The sequence below is a fragment of the Monocercomonoides exilis genome, assembly GCF_001643675.1.
Source record: "Monocercomonoides exilis strain PA203 chromosome Unknown scaffold3-2548433, whole genome shotgun sequence".
Classification (NCBI taxonomy): Eukaryota; Preaxostyla; order Oxymonadida; family Polymastigidae; genus Monocercomonoides; species Monocercomonoides exilis.
Genome location: NW_027150548.1, coordinates 1,287,025 through 1,307,452, shown reverse-complemented (window position 1 = coordinate 1,307,452; position 20,428 = coordinate 1,287,025). Strand labels below are relative to the sequence as shown.

Below are 20,428 nucleotides of genomic sequence, written 5' to 3'. Positions count from 1 at the left end.
AAAATGTAATGTCAACAAACGAGTGAACTCTTGATTTTTAGAAAAAACGTATCTCTTTATCTTGAAAATGTTAGTGCATTTCCCTGTTTCTCAATGATTTTAACTGCTCTTCTCTTTGGATGGACAGCCTCTGGTATTTTTCTGCACGACCCGTCGAACCAAGCATGCTTTGGCTCTAACAATTCAGAGAGGGGTAATGTGAGATTGAATGAAGAAGCACCATCTGAGGAAGTTGAAAAGCACGCTTCAAATCGGAGTTGGTCCAACAAAATTCGAAGAAATGACTGAAAATAGCATACAATAATTGTATCAGAAACAAAAATAAACATGAAAAGAAAATAAAAAAAAAATATTAAGGAAATTCAAAGGAATATGTAAATTACAGCATACTAACACAATGTTTCTGTCTGTGCTGTTTGTGATGCCAATCCCATTCAGTGCAATGTTGCGTCTTATCCTTTGTATTTTCAGAAACTTTGCCGACAACACAGGAATGTCTAAACGTGACAAGCAGCTTTGTGTCTTCGACATTGGTACGAAAAAGGGAGAGTTGAGCCTCAGCAATCGCTTTTGTTGCCTCCAAAGCCACTCGCATTTCTTCTTTAATCGATTTTTCCGGTCTTTTGACTCCTTTTCAACTCTCATCTCTTCCTGCCTTTGGACAGCACTGACATGCGCAACTGCCTGGACGGCATCTTCTCCAAGAACAGAAAAGAAACTGGAACGAGGCAGTTTCAAAAGATGCGAAGTTGCATCTTTTACTGCAGCCATCGTAGCTGCAGAAGAGGAGGAAGAGGAAGAGGAAGATGATGTTGAGGAAGAATACAAAGAAGAAGAAGAAGAGGAGGAGGAGGAAGAAGAAGAAGAAGAAATGGATTTTTCTACTGCAGAGTTTGTTCGTGAAGACGAACTATGCAACGCAAAGGCTGATGATGGAGATGAGTTACTGTTATTTTTCTTTGAATGTCCACCAGAAAGACAAAAACGAGGAATTCGGAAAGGAGGAGAATGAGTAAATGAAGAGCAAAAACTGTTAATGGCAGAGTAAAGCTGTCGATTAGGATAAGCAGCGGAAGAAGAAACGGAAGAAATTTGAGAAGAAGAATTGGATGAATGAACTGTTGAAGGAAAATGAAATGAAGCAGCACTTGTTGATGTGTTCTTTTGGAAGTCTTTGAAAAGATTTTGGTGAGTTGGTTGAACAGCTTTGTGCATTTGAACTGAAACGACTGCAGATGAACGAGGAGCAAAACGCAATGGCCGGCAAAACATGTCCTGCCGGATTGGTGGAAGACGAGACCGAAGAGAAAAAAAACGAAGGAAATGGGAATCTGAAGATAAGGTTGAGGATGATGATGAACAAGAAGAAGTTGCTGAAGCAGACATGGATGAAGAAGATGATGATGAGGAGGAGGAGGAGGAAAGAGAAGGAGAAAGAGGAGAAGAATGAGAAGGAGATGCATCTAATGGAATAGAAAATGGAAGCGATGTTGACGTGAGTGTGGGAATCATATGAGCAGCAGCCATAAGAGCCAAATGAGAAAGATGAGATATGCCAGTCAGCAGCTGGTTCAGAAATACGAGTGAAGAAACATTCTGCTCAAAACAAATGAAAATGAATAAAATTGAATTGTGTCAAAAAAAAAAAAAGAAGAAGAAGAAGGAAAGAAAATTTAATGAAGTTAAAAGGATAATATTTTCGTTTTTTTAGAAATGAATTAAAATCAAAATGATATAAAAATCAAAATAAGTTCAATTACAAAAAAAAACTCAGCACACATCAATAGTATCTGTCATGCTCATCATATCAGCAAAATATGAAGAAGCATCGAGTGTGTAATTATCGTTGTTCGCACTCTTTCCTTTCTTCTTTTCAGAATCATCTGCTTCATCATCACTGTCCTCCACATCGCTATCACTGTCATTTTCAGTTTCCTCAAATGACTCGTTCTGGCTTGTCGATTCGGCTGACACAGAAGGAGTTTCATCTGCCAATTCATTGTTCACAATCACCGTGTCTGAATATTCTGAGTCTGTATAATCACCCTGCTGTGAAGCTGTGCCAATTAAGTTCAAAGAAATTTTGCTTTTGCTCTTTAATTTTCTTCTGTTATTCATATCTATTTTACTTTCTTCAGCTATTTCTGAACCATCTTTCATTTCTTTATCTTTCAATGAATAGTTCACAATTTCGCGCTTCGTACTCTTTGCACCCTCATTTGATGCAGAAAGAGAAAGATCCTTGTTGCTCCTTCTTCGTCTGTGACGCTGCTGATGCTCTATGCTTATTGCGACTGCACGATGAATGGAGTGTTTGTGACGCTTCGCAGAATGATGGGAATTCAAAGTTGAGCTCGATAAAGACGGAGATAAAGGCAAAGGCAAAGACAGCGACTGCTTCTGATGATGAGAGGAATGATGTTCCACTTGGCGATCTTTCGAGATTCTCTTATGTTTATTTGAATGATGGGTATTATAACTTGTTTTACTGTGCTTTGGCCTCTGATTGCTGCTTGTCTGATTGAAGTCATCCAAATTAGACAGCTTAGCTGCTTCCATCATCTTCTGAATCGTCTGCGTCTTGATTGCTGATCTGCTCATGCTTTCCTCTGCTCCAAGCAGCGAAGATGATGAAATAGTCACATGTGAAGCATTCTCCTCAGCCAACGTGGCAGACGGCACAGCAGATGTCGTTTCTTCGCCAGGAGACCAACTGATCAGCTGCTCATTCAGACTCCCCTTTTTGTCTTTCTCCCTCAAACAGTCTGCAATCACAGAAAATGTCTGAGAAATAGCCTCGCGATAAGGATTGCTACGCTGCGAGCACAAAGAAGCGGCACAACGTGGCTTTCCTTTGATTGAAGGGTGGTTGAACCACTCATCATCACTGTCATCATCATCTTCATCATCATCATCTTCTTCTTCTTCCTCTTTGTGCTCAAATGTTCTTCCTCCTTCGACAATATTTCTTTGATGATGACCTGAACTAATTGGTGCGTCTTCTTCCTCTTCTGATTCTTCCTCTTCTTCTTCTTCGTCACCTTCAGTGGTGTTGTTAATGATGTTCAAAAGTCCTTCATGCTGTTTGGACAGTATTGTTTTCCTTTCTTTATTTTCTTCTTCTTTCAACCCCATTTTGTCTTCTGTTTTGTTGTTTCTTTCTGTATTTCCATTTGAATGCGTCTGCTTTTCGCTTTGAGCAGATAAGGGCTCCGACCCCAATCTTTTCAGCTGACTTGCTTGAAGAGTGCTTTTTTGCTGTATAACACCAGATGCACTGCTCCTGCGTTGTTGTGAAGCATTTGTGAAAAGAGAATTGTTAAAAGAAGAATCTGAAGAAGAAGAAGAAGAAGAAGAAGCTGCCTTTGCAGTTGTTGTTGTTGCAGTTTCTGATTGAACAAACAAGTTGAATGAATCTGAACGTGTTTTCTTTGTGTACTTACTTAAATGTGCATCTGTATTGAATGCTTCGTCCGTAGCTAGCCGCTTCTTCATCGCCTTCTTTGCGCCCTTTCTGAACGGTTTTCTGTTGCTCACCACAATCTCCTTGATTCCCTTTGCTGGTGAGAGCCTTATCAAATCTTTGTCAAAGTTCCAGTAAACAATGTGGTTCATCATTTGCACAGGAACTTTCAATCTTTTTGACAAGCCGCAAAGCCTCAGTCGAGGTAGGTCGTACATTGAAAGGCTGGTCGTGCGCCATGGCTGAACAAGAAAAAGAAAAGAAGAGGAGGACGAAGGTGAGGACGACGACGATGATGATGAACAAGAAGGAGAATGAGGAGAAGAAGATAACAAAGGCGATGAATATGCTGTCTGAGAATAGAAAAAGAAACCAGGAAGGAAAAACGAGAGTGTGTGGATGAGGTTTTCAACAATCTTCTGCTGCGCATCGGTGCTGTGGACAACCAAGGGAGTGCCTTTCATCACGTTGTAAACAACATATGGGAAAAACGGATATCTGAATGGCATTTCAGCAATCAATGAATTAGAACAACAGAAAGAGGAAGAAGAAAAAGAAATAAATAAAATGTTAATTAGAAATATCAGAAAAATTGTCATTTGAATGCAAAAAATCTTAAAAAATAGAAAAAATTTCGCAGATTTTTGTGCGTTAATGAAGACTTGAATTTTTTCTATTGATTTTTTTTTCCAATCAATCTTCAGGAAACTCACAATGATGAAAAGCATTCACGACTCGTGAGCACACAAAGAACAACGATCAGTTTCACAAAATGGCTCAAACCTTATGAAATAGCTCTGCAAAGAGAGTGGAGAAAAAAAATTCAAATTTGCGTAGACAGTCGAATCCGAGTGGCATCTGTGTTGCAAAAGCAAAGATTCGCTTTTGGTCAGAAGAAGAGAAGGAGCAAGTTGAAGTAAAGAAACAGAAAGGGAAGAAAGTGGTTGTTGATGTTGGTGTTGTTCAGTTGAGTTCTGTTTGCTTTGAGAAGTTGGAGGAAAAGAAGAAAAATCAGAAGAATGTGTATTTGATGGGCCTGTTGGAGTAGATGAATGAGTCTGATGCACAGAATGAGAAAATTGCATTAAAGAAGGATCGGCTTGGCTCACTCTCTCAGAACCGCATTCGATTAAATTGGGAAGTTCAACCAGCTTCTGAAGAAGATTCAGCGCAAACTCGTCATTCATCTGACAAACTCTGTTTAAAGAAAACGAATCTGTTTTGTGTCTGTTGTTTTTCCCTTCTTCTTCTTCTTCTTCTCCTTCCTTGCTTGTTTTGTTTCTACTTCCAACAACTTGATTTGTCGCTTCTTTGTTCTCAAAGTCCTCGTCTGAATCAACAAGAACAGCATCTAAATACTCTTTGTCTGTTCCTGCTTCTCTTTCTGCTGTGGCTTCTGATGATTTGTTTCTTTGAGTGCTTTCATTATTTTCTCCTTTCTTTTCATCGAGTGAAGGATTTTGAGAATCTCCTTTGAAAATGTCTTCTTTCACTTCCCCGACTTCATTCTCTGCTTTTATTGCACCACTTTCAGATTCATCTGCTTCTTTTTTCACTCCATTCTCTCCACTTGCACTCACATTCAATTCATCTTTCGTTAAATTTTTCATTCCAATTTCTTCATTCTGTTCTTTTGGTGTAGTTCCTGTAGAATTCTCGCTCATCCCACTTGAATGCATCTTCGATGATGATACAACCCTTTTGATCAGCACAACACTGCCAGCTCTCCCTTTGCTTCTGCTTCCTTCTCTTCCATACGCCTTCAATGAGAACGGCACAATCGGTGCAGAAGATGCGTCAGAAAGCACCCGAAGTGATAGTGCCATTGAGGCCAGCTTGCTGTGGAGATCCAGTTTGTCCATGTCACTCAGTGCAGAGCCGAACAATTCAAGCTGTTTTTTCATTGCACACCGCATCGCCACCCACTTCCATTGTGTGGCGACAGATGAGAAGGAGAAAAAAGGAGGAGAGAGGGAAAAGAGGATGGGAGAGTAGCAGTTTGGAGCGTGTTCGTTCGATTGGGGTGGAAATGGAGATGATGATGATGTGGATGATGAGGAGGTGGATGTTAAAGTTGAAGAAGTTGAAGAAGAAGAAGAAGTTGATGGTGCAGGAGAAGTTGATAAATGATGCGTGATAGAAGAATCATTGGGAGAAGGAATGAAAGAGAAAAACGAAGGTATGATGGACAAAAGAGGAGATAAAGAGTTATCATTCACTCCAACTTTTGGCTGAAACATTTTCTGTTCTTGAGAAGATTCACAGATCATTTGTGGCTTTGTGCTTGCAAATTGAATAGAAGCTGATGCTTCTGAAGAACAATTCATTGAATTTTGAGTGGATGCTCTTATGATTTGAGGAAAAGGCTGTCCAGAAATGAGCATTCTGTCTAAAAATGAATTGCGGAAGAAGGGAAGAAGAAGAGACTGATTGTATATCTTCTTTTCGAGTGTGTTGTCTTTTGATGGATTGGATGAAGAAATGCCACAGGAAGGAGGAGAAGAAAAAGATGATAAAGATGTGAACAAATGAACACGAGAGGAAGAAGAAAAAGATGAAGATGATGATGAAGAAGATGATGATGATGAACCGCTGTTGAGGATGGAATTGAGCTGTCTTTGTCTCGATTCAGAAGCAGTGGAAGGGAAAAAGAACGAGCCAACATTCGGAGATTGCTCGTCATTTGCCACAAAATCAGCAAGATGAAATGTGCCGATAGAAAAAGAGAGAGAGGGCATGAATGTAGAATGAAATGGATGCGATGTGAAAGAAAGGGGTGACGATGATGATGATGAAGGAAGAAGTATATCATTATTGAATTGAGGTTGATATGAATCAGTTGATGGATAAGAAGAAAAAAGATGAAAGTTGCTTGATGTGAAGTGATGCAGTGCAGATGATGTGTAATACTTCAATGAAGAAGGAAAGGACGAAGAGGAACAAGATGAAGATGAAGATGATGACGATGATGAAAGAAAAGGCAAAAGAGGGTTTTGTGAAGTGTCTGTATGAAAAGCAGAGTGAGAAGAAGAAAGACTGCTTCCAAGTTCTCTTTCGCAGAGAAGATGGAAGAAAGGGCGGGAATATGAATGAAGAATCTTCTTCAATCGCAATAAAAACAAAGAAATTGGATGGATTGTATTTTCACAGGAAGAAAATCCAGATGATTGTGGTGTGGAAGTTGTTATTGTTATTTCTGGCCAACAGTTCCCAAACAAGTTGGAAAATGGCCTCAAGGCAGAAGTAGTAGTAGTAGTAGTAGTAGAAGAAGAAGAAGAAGATAAGGAAGAAAAAGAAGATGATGATGACGATGCAGAAGAAGAAGTTGATTTACTATCTGATAAAAGCAGCTTTTGGTCAGGTGCAGATGTGTTCGACTCTTTTGATGGGAAAAGATGAGAAAGCGATGGAAACAGCATTATTGGAAACTGTAGCTGCTCATTTGATCTTGCTGAACATGCTCTCTTTTCTTCAATTTCATTCGTCAGCGCAGTAAAATTCTCGTATTCATAGTGTAACAATTTTATCAAAAGTGGATGACTAAATGAAGAACGATCATTCGACTCATTCTGCTTAAAATTTTTCTTTTCTTCATCGACAAGCAATATCCCTCTGCTTATTAAAACTTCCCATCGATGCTGAAGAAGTTGTCTCATTCGAAACTCTTCCTCCACAAGTTCGCTAAGCTCATTTGTTCCATTCTGCATGCTTGCACTTATTGGTATCGATTCCGGATCTTTGCGAGCAAACGGGATTGGCAAAGGATTTTTGAAGAAAAATGATTCGTCAAAGCTATCCTCTTTTGATAAGGCAGACAATTGTTGAAGGTTCTCTGAATCAAAGCATGAAATAGATCTGCTATAAGAAACATGAAGGGTGTGAATACGATGAAGGCAATCAAGTTCGAATTGCACCCATGACTGTGCTTGAATAAAATGAGAAAGCTGAAAATTGTTACAAATAATGTATTTAAATTTCAACAAAAGTTAAGAAAAATCAAACAAATTCGAATTCTCGTTGGAGGTCATTTATTACTAAATTTGCTTTAAATTGTTGTTCAAAAAAGAAGCAAAGAGAAAATGTTCTTGCAAATCCTCTTGAATCAAGATCTGAAAGAGGGAAATGATGAACCTAAATCATCGAACTTTTTAATTTAAATTAAGATAGCACATGAACAAACGAATGCATTAAAGCAGCTGTTCTGAATTGAAACGTAAGCTGATGTTTCACTAGGTAAATAGTCGCAATCAAAATGGGACAATATGTCTTTTGGAATTGACATAATTTTTAAGCATAATTCTGTAAAATCTATATTGCGTATTTTTTCTGTATCTGGATCAATTAGAAGAGGAATGGGCTTTTAATTAAATTGAATAAGCAAATAATTGTTAATTAAATTCTGTAAAAATGTATACTCCTTCTTTGTCATGGAACTCCATAAAGCAAATGAAATCTCCATCAAGAGAATCTGTCATTAAAACTTCCTACAATGAACGGCTCTAATAAGACCAAAACGCTTCACTTTTGATATTCCATAAATAAATATGGTAAATTTAATCTTCATTGATCAGATTTGATCACATTGAAATTTTTACAAATATTTCTGGATGACCAGAGTTGATTATGAAAAACTTTTAGATCCTTCTAATTCGTTTACATGCGATGAGATCTTGGGGAAATTGCGCTCGTTAATTTTATCAGAAGGATTACCCGATTCTGAAGGAGTTTGAATCGCATAAAGATTTTTTTTTTTTATTTTTTTGATGACACTGGAATTCAATATAAATTCTAAACAATTTTTTGTGCTTTCAAGATTGAAAATGATAGAGAAGATGGTATAAGAGGTCGTGTGTGGAAAATATTACTCAGAATTCCTAGAATCGATTCTGGCTTATATCTTGAGTTGGTTGCGCGCAAAAAGTGCCAACTTGGAGATAAAATTAGAGACGATACTTTTAGAACTCTTGGGAAAGACGATAAATTTAAGCAAGGTGTCGCTGAAGTTAAGCTTGTACGTGTTCTAAATGCAACAGAACATTATTTGCGTGAAATACAATCTGATATTTCTTACGTCCAAGGAATGTCTTTCATGCTTGCGCCATTTTTGTATGTTATGCCTGAAGTCGATGCATTCTTTTGTTTTCGACGATTTATCATCAGTTATTGTCCAAATTATGTCTATGGAATGTTAGATGGCGTTCATGCTGGATTAGCGGTTTGAAATTCTATTAAATTTAAAAATTATAAACAATATTTGTTGTATTAGCTCATGGAAGAGATATTTGAAATTTGCGAGCCCGAGCTTCACCATTATATCCTTAGAGGGCAATTGACAACTTCAGTCTATGCTTTTTCATGTTTGCATATTTTTTTTAATTGCTGTTAAGCATCTCATTTTATATTTGTTTTAACTGTTATCTTTTTTAATGATTAACCAAAAATTGTTCGCCATAGCGCTTATGTCATTTTTGGTTGATGCCCTTCCTGTTCAAGAGTTGATGATTGTGTGGGATTTTCTGTTGTCTCACGGAGTGCATCTTATTGTTGTGTGCGTGTGTGCTCGATACATTCTGCTGAAAGAAAAGATCTTTGAAGTTACTAAGGCGTTTGCATTTATCAGATTTTTTTTTCTCTTTTGAAGACAATATTCGTAATTTATTTATTTATTTATTGGATAAATAATTGCTGAAAATGCTGTAATGCTAATAATGATGTATCTTGCTGAAACTCTACAATTGGTCATGCAGCGGAATGAGCAAAATGACTTATATGCCTGAGCTGCGGCAGCTGAAGGCGAGAGACATCATCCACAAGACAATGGAAATGATTAAGCTTATTCCAGACGAGCTGTTTGATCGACTGGTCAAACATCCTTGGCATCCTTCTTTCCTGAAGAAAAGTGTGCTTATAAATACGGTTTTTTTTTTCAAGATGCAGTTGTTGTCATTTTTATTTGCTAATATTGTATTTCTCTGAAATTTAAATATTTTTTTTAATAATCTTTGTTTATACATTTTCTATTTTGCTTTTTTTTTTTAATTTTCTTTTTCATATTTTCATTCTTTTTTCTAATATTGTCGTATTTCTGCTGTTTTTTTGAACTGAAAAAATTTTTTTCGAATTTTTGGGGGAAAAACCAGATCAAAAACTTCTTCCCCCACCAACGATGACATTGAGCAAGATGATGATGCTTGCTCAGCAGGACAAGCTGAAGAGTGCGCAGGACAAGTCAGATCCAAAAGACGCAGCTAATGCTGTGAAAGAAGAAGAAGACGACGACGAAGACGAAGATATGGACTGGGGCGATTGAAACTGAAGAGTCGTGGGAAATGAACAACAGAATAGAAGAGTTTCTGAGAAGAAACCGAAAAACAAGAAATGTTGAACACAATTAGATGCAAAATCAGATAGCTTCAGAGAATTAGACTAACTTTCTTCTTATTCCTTCTCTTCTTCTTCTTCTTCTTCTTCTTCTTCTTCTTCTTCTTCTTCTTCTTCTTCTTCTTCTTCTTCTTCTTCTTCTTCTTTACAAAATGTGTTTTTATTCTATTTTCATGACAAAGCACAGAATCTGTGCACATTTTTATTTTTTTGATATTTTCTGTTATTATTAGAAAAATAAAAATAAGCAAATAAAAAGAGAATTTTTTATTTTTTTTTTTTTCGAAATTTTATTCAACAGAATGGTGAAAAAATGACGTGACGTCATCTATTAACAATCTCTGAAAGCATTTATATCGCATGTCAGCATATAATATGTTAACGCTGCTCTACGATTCTTTTCTTTGAGCTCGTTTCATTTTATTTTTTTAAAACTGAAACTGAATTGATCTTTTTTTTCACATCTTTATTGTCATCATAAGATCAGATAAATCCATTTCATTGCCTTCTCCTTTTTCTTTCTCTCCATCTTCTCCGTCCTCTATCTCTTCCTCTTCTTTTTCATCAAACTGATCTTCGCAGTCTTTCTTAACATCTTTTCCAGTTGCTGAAGAATCCAGAATAGTTCCTCCAAGATCATCATCTTGAGTTGTTTTTCCTTCACACAATTTGCTTGTTATATCTTCTATCGCGTTGCTTGAGGATTGTCGTTGCGAATCCTCATACAATTTTTCCTTTTCATCAGGTGAGCATTGGGATTTTTCCTTTTGAAAAGCAATTTCTCCTTGCATAATAGCTTTCGGTTTTGAAAACTAGCGAAAACGGAATATAAAAGGCTAACAATAAAGTTATCATACCTCTGGGAAAAGCTCTCTGAGCGAAATCATTTTGGCTATGAACGTTATCAATCAAAAAATTGAAAAATTAAATTTTCTAATCAAAATACAATGAAAATAATTGAAAAAAATAATACAGTCTTCTTTTGCTTTTCCTAGAAAAATGCGAGAGCAGTGGCATAATTCCTCTAATTCTCTTTCAACAAGGCAAATTGCTGAAATGACCATTTCATCCATAAGAAGCTTTTAATGGTAAATATCAAATGAAATAATCGGAAAATTGTGTGAACATTCTTAAAATCAAATCATATTTGAAATTCAAACATTTTTTGCAAGTGGCAAGTTTCCATTTATCAAAAATAACGAAAAGTTTCCAACTTTATCCTGAACAGTTTCTTCAACTGACGCAGAAGTTAATTTTTCTTGTATCACATCTTGCAAATAAGAAATTTTATTTGGGATTGTTGCCATTTGATGCAAATAGCTTCAAACTTTTAAAAACAAATTTAAATCCAAAAATATCCCATATTAATATACAAGGCAATTATCTTTTCTGCTTTTTGTTTATTTTTTGAAGCATTTAGCACATGTCAAAAGATGATGGTGAAGACATTTATGATTATGACTCGTACCTCGAAAAAAAGGAAACTAAACAAGTGAAAACAATTCAAGGAGATGCTGTTTGTGTTTTATGCTGTTTTAATGAAATTCTAGAAAAATAATTTGTTTAATTCAACTTATATTTCTTTCCCAAAAAGCCAAAATATTTACTAAAGTTAATTGATACTGCAAAACAGCGCCGTGCAGAACAGGAAGAGGCAGCTGCAAAATTAGCTATGAAGAATTCCGAAGAGGAAAAGGTTGAAAAAGAAGTTCAAAAATTTATAACTCCAGCGTATGCATTAGCTTCTCTTTAAAAGTCTTTAACTTGTAATTTTTAAAGTTATAAAGCTAAACTTTCTTCAAAGCTTTCACAAAACGAATTAGATAATGTTGTTGAAAGTGAAGAATTTACAAATCCAATTCGAATAAAAGTTACAGAAGGCAAAGACATCTTGGAAAATGGAAAAGATGAATTGAGAGAAACAAAAGATGAAAAATCTGAAAGCGTAGGGTCAAGTAAAAAAAAGGTGGATAGTAAAATATTGGCAATGAAGTTAAAAGTATTCGGAGACGAAGGTGATGAAGAAAGAAAACAGAGACAATTAGAAAGAGAAAGACAATTTATAGAGCATTCTTCAAAGCGAAGAAATGATCAAGCTTCTGTTGAAGCTGCAAGGCAAAGATATTTTCAAAGATGCCAAATGAGCAGCGGTTAAAAAATCTTCAAAGACTTCTTCCGTATTAATTCGTATCAAAGTCAAAAGCATATAAATTCTAATGAACAATTGAACAATGCCTTGAAGATATGATTGGAAATAGGGATGCAACGGAAAATCAAAGGTCATTACTATTTTCTTGTTGAAATGAAAAATATATTCGCATTTCTTTTGTTCAAAGCCAGATGTGTTACTCAAAAACTTCGTTTCTGTTCCTATTATGAAAACAAGATCATCCTTCATTTTTTTGAAAAAATTCTCGAAGAAAACTATTTTTTCAGTTTTTGTTATTGAAACAAAGAGAAATATGCTTCATTGATTTTAAATTTTATTAATTTTGTTGTTGGTTTGAATATTTTTCAAAAAAGCATTCGCGAAATGAGAAAAAAAAATTGCGAATATAATATTTCTTTCAAATGGAATTCAAATTTCAATGCATCTTGGGGGCTTCTGTTACATTCTGGTTTTGTATCAATTTTTGTGAATGTTGATCATCTCAATTTAGAATAATTATTGCTTTTTGTTTGTAGGTCAAGAAACAAAAAATCAATTCACATTTAAATCACAACAAGATGTACACATGAAAAGAGTTTTGAAAAAAATGAAAAAATACGAAAAATAAACAGTGATTTTTCAGATGTTAGAAGGTGAATGATAAACATTTAAACGATAAACGCATGTGTAGTTCGGATTTCCATGATTGCTGCTGAAATTGAATCGCACAATCTCACAGTTAAGTAAAGTATCTTTGCCATTTTCTTTCATAAATAATTGACTGCTCTTATCGTTTAGAACGTAGTTTCCATTCGTAATGTGTTCATAATATTCAATCTCGAAATCATTCAGCTTATGCGACAAAACAGCTTTTTCAGCACTTGTCTGATTCAGCTGCATTATTGACTCGTTCAGACACTTGCTTGATTCATTCACTTTGCTTCTGCAAATGCATGTTGCTGAGAACTGATTTGGAGCAGAACTCCTTTCATAATGAGGTGATTGCGGAATGTGCTTTATTGACACTGCCCTTACAGGCTCAGGGTTCCTAAGTCTTATTGAAATGGTCCCTGATGTTCCATTAAATGGATAGCACTCGCCCATTTCTGGCTTTGTACTCCTTAATACGATCTCTGGCTGTTCATACAATTTTGAATTTTTAACTTTCAATAGAAGGCGCCTTGATGCTTCAATTGCTGTTCTAAAGTTCTGTTTGATCCAGCCTCCAGTTTTCTGCGTATCATTGTCCTGCTTTATATGGTCGTATCTTTCGCTTGCAAAGTCAATAGATTCTCCGATTGATAGTGAAACTTCGTGTTCAGCAATTTGTTTTGAGTCTTTTTCTTGCATGCTTTCGGTTTGTTCGCTTTTGAAAATGTTTCGTATTATCTGCTTCTGTTTTTCATTCAATAGAGTAATTTCTTCTTTCAATTCTTCTAATTTTTTCTTTTCTTCCTCAATAGCATCCCGCTTTGGAACATCTTCTTGTGTTAAGCATTTCATAATTCTGTTCCAGCCCTTGAGAATAGCATTCTCAAGAGAAGGATCATTTGGAATATTGATAAATGTTCTTGATGTTGGAATAACAAATGGGAATGAAAATAAGAGCATCACGAAAAATAATGATAAAGCGCATAATAAGAAATATATTGTGCTTTTTAATTTCGATGGAGTTGCACAATTATTGAATAGGAAATTTTGGCATTTGAAAATCAGCTCGTTCTTTTTCTTTGATTTTTCATATTTTAATATCACTTGTTTTGATCGACGGATAAATAAACTTTCGTTTGATGATTGTTGATGTTCTGATATTTTCGAATGATCTCGTTCAATAATTGGAGAATTGTTTGAATATCTTTTTGAAATTTTCAATGGTAAATCCTCAATATTATCTAAATTATTAGCAGAGCCATATTCTGTCTCTTGCTTTTTATCAAATCTATTTACAAATTTAGGAGATGGATATTGCTCAAAATTCATTTCTTGCTCATTCTGTAAAAATTAAAAAAGTATTTGTATCATATTAAAAAACTTTTTCGTAAAAGTTTTGCAAAAAAAATAGAGAACAAACCATTGAAGAATTGAATGTTTCATCTCTGAAAGTCAATGAAGATTTGAGGAAAAAATTATTTTATTAAAAAGAATATTTTCGACAACACAGCAAATTGAGGGGGAAAATGTTCCATATAATTTTCAAAAGCAATTAAAGCAAATAAAATAGTAACCTAAAATCTTTTTCAGAACTATGGCCTTCAGAATCATCCATTTTTTAATTTTTCCAATTTTTGTAACCATATTAATTAAAATAACTTTTAAATGAAATGAAACATTAAAGCTCAAATTAAGGTGGAATAAAAAGCAAGTAAAAAATAAGTTATTAAAATGTAATAGATGAGTGATTATTTTTGAAATCAAATTATTTCCATCAAAAATTTCGGTGTGAAGATTTGAGTTGATTAATAAAAAATAAATACTGAAAAATCATAACTTCTTTCAAAGTCAATTTTTGAATGAATATAATCTCAAACATATTTATTTTTCAACAATCATTTTGCTTTTTTTTTTCTTTTTTATGTATAATTTCTTTCCAAAGAAACAAATATCGTTTGCGCAAAAAATACCGGACAAGATCGATTTCTCAATAACCGCAAAAGGAATAATTCTGTTTACTTTCCTATAAATATATCTCGTAAATACAAACTCATTTGATACACGAGACTTTCAAAATAGCCTCATTTGTGCTCAGAGAAAATTATTTTTAAAATCTCGGAAAAATTGGATTTTGAGTTTCTACGAGATTTCAATCTATAATTTTTTCTGAGCACAAATGAGGCTATTTTGAAAGTCTCGTGTATCAAATGAGTTTGTATTTACGAGATATATTTATAGGAAAATAGTCAGAATTATTCCTCTTGCGGTTATTGAGAAATCGATCTTGTCCGGTATTTTTTGCGCAAACTGTTTTTTGAAAAATCAACACTCAGGAAAAAGTTATGATTTCTTATATAATCATCCAAGTTTTTATTATAAATTTTTATGGATAATTATTTTTGAAATCATATCTTTTTTCGTGGTGTTGATTTTTCAAAGATTGTTTGTCATTTGGAAGAACTTTTGAATTCAAATGTAATATTTATAACACCTGTTTTTAAAATAAATGCATCAGGTGAAATAAATAAGAAAATGTCTTTATTGAACGTTTTAACTTTTCAGTGATCAATAATTTATATTCAGGGGATATTTTTGAACCGTAATATTTGAATGAAAAAACATGATTTCTTAAATAATCACTTAAAATCAAACAAAAATAATTATTATGGAATTTTTTTCAGATAGAAAAATAGAAGAATTTATCGTTGATGATTTTTGACATGGAAATCACTTCGAAGTGTGAGAAATCTTTTTATGAATGAACATTCGGAAAAATAATAATTATAATATTGTTTTTTCATAAAACAATGAAACTCATTTTCAAGATTTAAGAAAATCTACAAAGTTTTTGTACATTGTTGGTGTTAATGAATATTCATTTGAAAAAAGTTAAAAAAAAATTTTTTTTTGATAATCAGATTTTTTGATTTATAATTTTTCTTTGTTTATTGATGAATGAATAAAACAGTGCCAATCCATCCACGAGATAATTATTTCATGTATTCAACATCTTCATTAGAATTTACAAATAAATATTACTTACAAAACATTTGATATTAAAAAGCCTTGTCAATTTCAAAAGAAAAAATTCAAAATAATCAAAATTACTCAAAAAAAATATCCAAATGGGGGAAAATACGGACTTTCAAGCTTTTTTTGCACGAGGCATTGAAAAATTGCTTCATTAATAACATATTTTAACATAATCAGATTTCAAAATAAAATGAATTATCATATCCGTCAACACACTTCATTGATGTTACAGCAAAATGTTTTGTAACTTCAAGCGTATTTCAAAAAAAGAATACACTTTTATTTTGTTTTTTGATCTCAAAACGTTAATGAAAAGCGCATAATTTTTCAATGAAAATGCCTGAAGTGAAATATTTTGTCCCAAATATTTAAAAATGATTTCAAAAAACGATTAATGTGAACTGAAACAAATATACATCAAAAAGAATTTCACACTTAATTTCTAATTTGTAAATGTACATATTTATTCGAATTTTTTGATATAGGTGATAATTTTTGAAACTATGATTTTTCTTTCAAAATTTTCGTTACCAAAAAATTTTAACTTCAATATCAACAAAAGAACAGTAAAAATTGAAAATGTTTGTGAAAGACATCTTCACCTTTATCAGAGCAAAAACATTTGTTTTTTAAACAGTTGTTATAAATTTTGAATTTGTTTTCGAAATCTCTTTTCAATGATAAACAATCTTTGAAAAATCAACATTCCGAAAAAGGCTATGATAACAAAAATAATTATCCATGTTATTCTTTCTCTTTTTTTCAAAATTTGAATTCAGATTTTAAGAGAAGTTGATTATGTTCACAATTTCAGAATTGCAGAAATTATTGAACAAAAAATAAAAATTATAACGAAATCAATGAATATCTTTTCACTTTTTGAAGCTATTGAAAACAAAAAGTTGCTTTATTTTGGAAATATTGATTTCAACATGCATTAATTTTAGCTTTCATTCAAAATATTAAAATTGTTATTATCTTTGTATCACCTTGATAATTGGGATAGAATTCTTGCATTTATGAAAAAATCAATGATTTGTACCAAACTTTTCTGCAATTGTCTAATAATAATTCTAACAATCTCAAGCAAAATAAAATATAGGAACATAAAAAAGTTGAGAAAAATCTTCAAGAGCATAGTGTGGAACTAAATTCATAAAGGAAAAAAAAATGTTTTCACAATTCAAAATACTCTATAAAGCAAATTATGGTATAATTATTTTAAAAATTATTAAAAAATCACAAAAGGTCATTTCTCAGATTTCGAACGTTTTATGTCAGAAAACTCAATAAATTTATTAAAAGAACAGCTTCAACGGAAAACAGAAGAGTTAGAAAGTGCGAATCAAATCCAACAAGAACTTCTTGAAGCAAGGCAGACCGCAATTGAACAATTAGAAGTATTTTCAACTTTGCACTTTTCATCAAATTTTAATAATTCATTTTATTAAGAAACAAAAACAAGAAACAAAAATTGCTCAAGAGGAGTTTCACAGATTACAATTGTCAACGTCCGATTCACAAAAACTGATAACTGTATTGCGTGGAGAATTAGAAAAGTATAAAAAATCAATCAATCAATATACATTAAGTCAGAATTCGCTAAGTGCAGAACGCGTCGAAAGCCAGAAGTTGATTCAATCTTTAAAAGAAGAGAATGATAATTTATCGTTTCAGATAAAACAAAAGGAAGCAAGACTTACTTCACTTCAAGAACAAAATAACGAGATGGATAATAATTTGAAGTTATTAACAAAAGAATTGCAGGAATCACAAAGGGTGACAGATTCTTTAAGAAGAAATGTTGCCCAAATCACTGCTCAAAACGAAGGAACAACGGAACAACTTACAAAAACGAAAGCCGATCACAAAGTTGAAGTGGAAATGCTTCATGATCAAATTTCATCCTTGATTGAAACTCAGCGAAAAATTGAAAATGAAAGGGCTGCGGAGAGAGAAGAGTATATCAAAAAATTAAGCGTCACACAGTTAGAGCATTCTGACTTAATGCAAACACAAGCGGAAATTGAGAGAAAAAAATTCAAAGATCAGCTTGAAGAAAAACAAACTGAGTGCGAAGAACAGCTTCGTCGTGAACGATTGCGTTCTGCTGAACTTGAAGACAAATTGCGGAATGCAACCGAGCAGATCAACCAGCTTACTTCAAAAATTGCGAAGAAAGAAGCACAAACAATTGACTTGGAGAGCAGAGTTGCATCAGCTGAGAAGATGCTGTCTGTGTCCAGTCGAGGTACAGCAACTGAGACGCGAGTGCTGCTTGAGAGGCTGAAGTCACTGGAAAACCAAAAGAAAGAAGAATCTGAGAAACACAAAGCAGAAATAGATGAAAAAGAGCGCACCGTGCGAGATTTGAACCAGAGGCTGAAAGCTGAGGAGCAGGAAAAATCTCGCTTTGCTGACACTTCCCGCCGGAACGAGATCGAAATCGAGAAGTTGATGACAGATCTGCGGAGAGTGCAGGCAGCGAATGAGGAGATGGGGAAGACGATGAAGCAAATTGAGGCTGAGAAGGAGGCAGAAAGAGAGACAACACAGCGCGGCATGTTTGAGAGGACTGAGATGATCACGAGAGAGGCCGATGAGCTGCGGCGGACGCTGACAGAACACGAATACAAAGCGAGGGAGAACGAAAATGCCCGTGCAACACTCGAAGCAACGCTGCAGCAGACAAAGAGGGATGCAGAGATCGAGCGGAAGGTGCTGCAATCTGAGCTGATCAACCTCCGGCAGCGTTTGGACGAGACGACGAGGGAAAAGAACGCAATTGCGAAGGAGTTGGAATTGCTGGCAGGGGAAAGAGATCAAATGGCAGCGCGGTTGAATGAATTGGAGGCAGCGATTGATTCGATCGGAGAGAAAGAAAGCAGCCTGAACCAGGATTTGTATGAAGTGAAGCGGCTGAAGGAGGAGCTGTCGAACACGCACAGACAGATCAAGAGCGAGAAAGTGTTTGTGGATGCGACTGGAAAGGAGATTATGAAGCAGCATGAAGAGATGGAAGAGGAGATCCGGATGCTGCGGGAGAACATCGCTACGATGGAGCAAAAACTGGGAGAGGAAATAGCAGCACGCGACGGGAAGAACCTGGCGCTGAATGAAGAAGTACGGCAGCTGCGTGGGCGTGTTGGCGTGTTGGAAGCACAGCTGAAGGATGCAGAAGACGAAGTGGCTCAAAATGAAGCAGATTTGAGGAGGCTGCGGACGGAGAATGCGAAGCTGAGAGAAGGAAAAAGGCTGATTGAAGATGAGGCGGGCATTTCTAACCAGGAACTGAACAACCTGCGCGCCACGAATGAGATGCTGAGGAACAACTTGGAGCTGACAAAGAGGCAGCTGGACGAGATCAAAGCGAAGACAGACAGAGGCAGCGACCAGATGAGTGCAGAAATACGCCATTTGACGTCGAAACTGAACGATGCCACAGCGCTGAGCGAGTCGCGTGCGAAGCGACTGGCAGAGCTGGAGCAGCTGTTTGACCAGGCAAACCAGCGGACAAAGCTGCTGCTGAACGAGCAGACGAAAGCGAAGACGCGCACGCTGATTGCAGAGGATCCGTATAGCGGGACTGCGACGCTGGTGAATGCGCCGACATCTGCACTTCACACGCTTCATTCAGCTGCTTATCCGCAGTCGTCATTCACAAGCACACTCACAGGTGACAGGGCAAGCGGAACTGGGCTGATGAACACGCCAACTATAACACCTCTGACGAGTGCAAAGCGGGTGACGCTAGTTCCACCGCCGTCTGCACTCCATTCAACATCGACTCGATTGGCAGCATCGTCGATGTCTCCTTCATTCATGCACTCTGCCCTTTCCAACCCAACAACGCCAAACTCTGTCCCGCGCTTGATTTCTGAAGAACCTTTCATCACATCCCGCAGATTGGCTTCGTCATCGTCTTCTTCAATCTCTTCCTCTGTTTCTCCATCAACTTCATTCACACCAAGCAAAGGAGGTTTGATCGAGTCAAGCACATTAACATCAACACCTACTGTCAGACCAACACAGCTTGAGTCGCAAAGAAAACTGAATGAATTACTACAAAGAAAGAGGCAGATGACTCCGCCTTCAAATCTTTTTGAAGCAAAACAAACAGAACAGTCTGAACAGAAAGAAAATTCAGCTTCAAATGAAACACTTCCAAATGCCATGGCAGAAGAGAAGAAACAACGTGAGATTAAAAATGAGAACAAAAATACTGATGAACAACTCGGCTTCAATGCAGAATCCACGCTTCAATTTCCAGACATCGGGCCTACACATTCTTCATTTGAGTCAGCTCCTCCAAGTTCTTCTTCTTCCTCTGCTTCTTCTTCTTCTTCGGTTCAACAGTCTGTTAACCCTCCTCTTCAAACAACAGATGCATATCAATCGAATACAACTTCACCTTCTTCTTCTTCCTCTGCTTCTGCTTCTGCTTCTGCTTCTTCAAATTCTGAACCATCCACATCATCCTCATCAAGTCTACCAGCAAATTCCGACTCCACAGACGAAAATACTGCTGTTCGCAAGCTTTTCACAGGTGTCTTTTTAAAGAGCGATCCAACAACGTTGAGCGGAACAGATCTTCAGGCTGAATTGAACATGCTCCGAAGCACAATGAATCAGGCGATGAAAGGAAGTGGTCTTTGATGAATGAAATGCTTCTGATATCTTTTTATATGTTTCTAGAGATGGCCTTTGTGATTGTTTTTTTGTTGATACTTTTATAGTGTTTAGAATTTTAA

At 35.5% G+C, this 20,428-nt stretch overlaps 6 protein-coding genes across 6 annotated transcripts; 3 read left to right on the top strand and 3 right to left on the bottom strand.

Annotated features, from left to right (window-relative positions):
* Window positions 1–56: 56 nt before the first annotated feature.
* Window positions 57–7,938, bottom strand: MONOS_5388 (uncharacterized protein; the record flags this gene model as incomplete). The annotated part of the gene is made up of 7 exons (XM_067875529.1): window positions 57–284; window positions 391–1,596; window positions 1,780–3,961; window positions 4,247–7,407; window positions 7,466–7,594; window positions 7,644–7,820; window positions 7,879–7,938. 7 exons carry the CDS (start codon window positions 7,936–7,938, stop codon window positions 57–59), a joined length of 7,143 nt encoding a protein of 2,380 aa, XP_067735274.1.
* A 132-nt stretch (window positions 7,939–8,070) lies between these two features.
* MONOS_5387 (Tre-2/Bub2/Cdc16 (TBC) domain-containing protein C) lies at window positions 8,071–10,102 on the top strand (the record flags this gene model as incomplete). The annotated part of the gene is made up of 6 exons (XM_067875528.1): window positions 8,071–8,187; window positions 8,277–8,678; window positions 8,730–8,820; window positions 8,918–9,068; window positions 9,211–9,362; window positions 9,604–10,102. 6 exons carry the CDS (start codon window positions 8,071–8,073, stop codon window positions 9,771–9,773), a joined length of 1,083 nt encoding a protein of 360 aa, XP_067735273.1. The 3' UTR covers window positions 9,774–10,102.
* A 200-nt stretch (window positions 10,103–10,302) lies between these two features.
* On the bottom strand, window positions 10,303–10,731 carry MONOS_5386 (uncharacterized protein; the record flags this gene model as incomplete). The annotated part of the gene is made up of 2 exons (XM_067875527.1): window positions 10,303–10,656; window positions 10,702–10,731. 2 exons carry the CDS (start codon window positions 10,729–10,731, stop codon window positions 10,303–10,305), a joined length of 384 nt encoding a protein of 127 aa, XP_067735272.1.
* A 476-nt stretch (window positions 10,732–11,207) lies between these two features.
* Window positions 11,208–12,325, top strand: MONOS_5385 (uncharacterized protein). Its single transcript, XM_067875526.1, has 3 exons — window positions 11,208–11,360; window positions 11,439–11,575; window positions 11,624–12,325. Exons 1-3 carry the CDS (start codon window positions 11,268–11,270, stop codon window positions 11,997–11,999), a joined length of 606 nt encoding a protein of 201 aa, XP_067735271.1. The 5' UTR covers window positions 11,208–11,267; the 3' UTR covers window positions 12,000–12,325.
* Window positions 12,326–12,511: 186 nt separating this feature from the next.
* MONOS_5384 (SUN domain containing protein) lies at window positions 12,512–13,604 on the bottom strand (the record flags this gene model as incomplete). The annotated part of the gene is made up of 1 exon (XM_067875525.1): window positions 12,512–13,604. The coding sequence occupies one exon, from the start codon at window positions 13,602–13,604 to the stop codon at window positions 12,633–12,635; it is 972 nt and encodes a 323-aa protein (XP_067735270.1). The 3' UTR covers window positions 12,512–12,632.
* A 3,801-nt stretch (window positions 13,605–17,405) lies between these two features.
* On the top strand, window positions 17,406–20,333 carry MONOS_9420 (uncharacterized protein; the record flags this gene model as incomplete). Its single annotated transcript, XM_067879922.1, has 2 exons — window positions 17,406–18,644; window positions 18,681–20,333. 2 exons carry the CDS (start codon window positions 17,406–17,408, stop codon window positions 20,331–20,333), a joined length of 2,892 nt encoding a protein of 963 aa, XP_067735269.1.
* Window positions 20,334–20,428: the final 95 nt, after the last annotated feature.

Bases quoted from the DNA above. Each gene is read 5' to 3' on its own strand.
- MONOS_5385 (XM_067875526.1), top strand. From the start codon at position 11,268: ATGTCAAAAGATGATGGTGAAGACATTTATGATTATGACTCGTACCTC. The intron at 11,361-11,438 runs GTTTGTGTTTTA...TTTCCCAAAAAG, and splicing joins AAACAATTCAAGGAGATGCT to CCAAAATATTTACTAAAGTT. The intron at 11,576-11,623 runs GTATGCATTAGC...TAATTTTTAAAG, and splicing joins CAAAAATTTATAACTCCAGC to TTATAAAGCTAAACTTTCTT.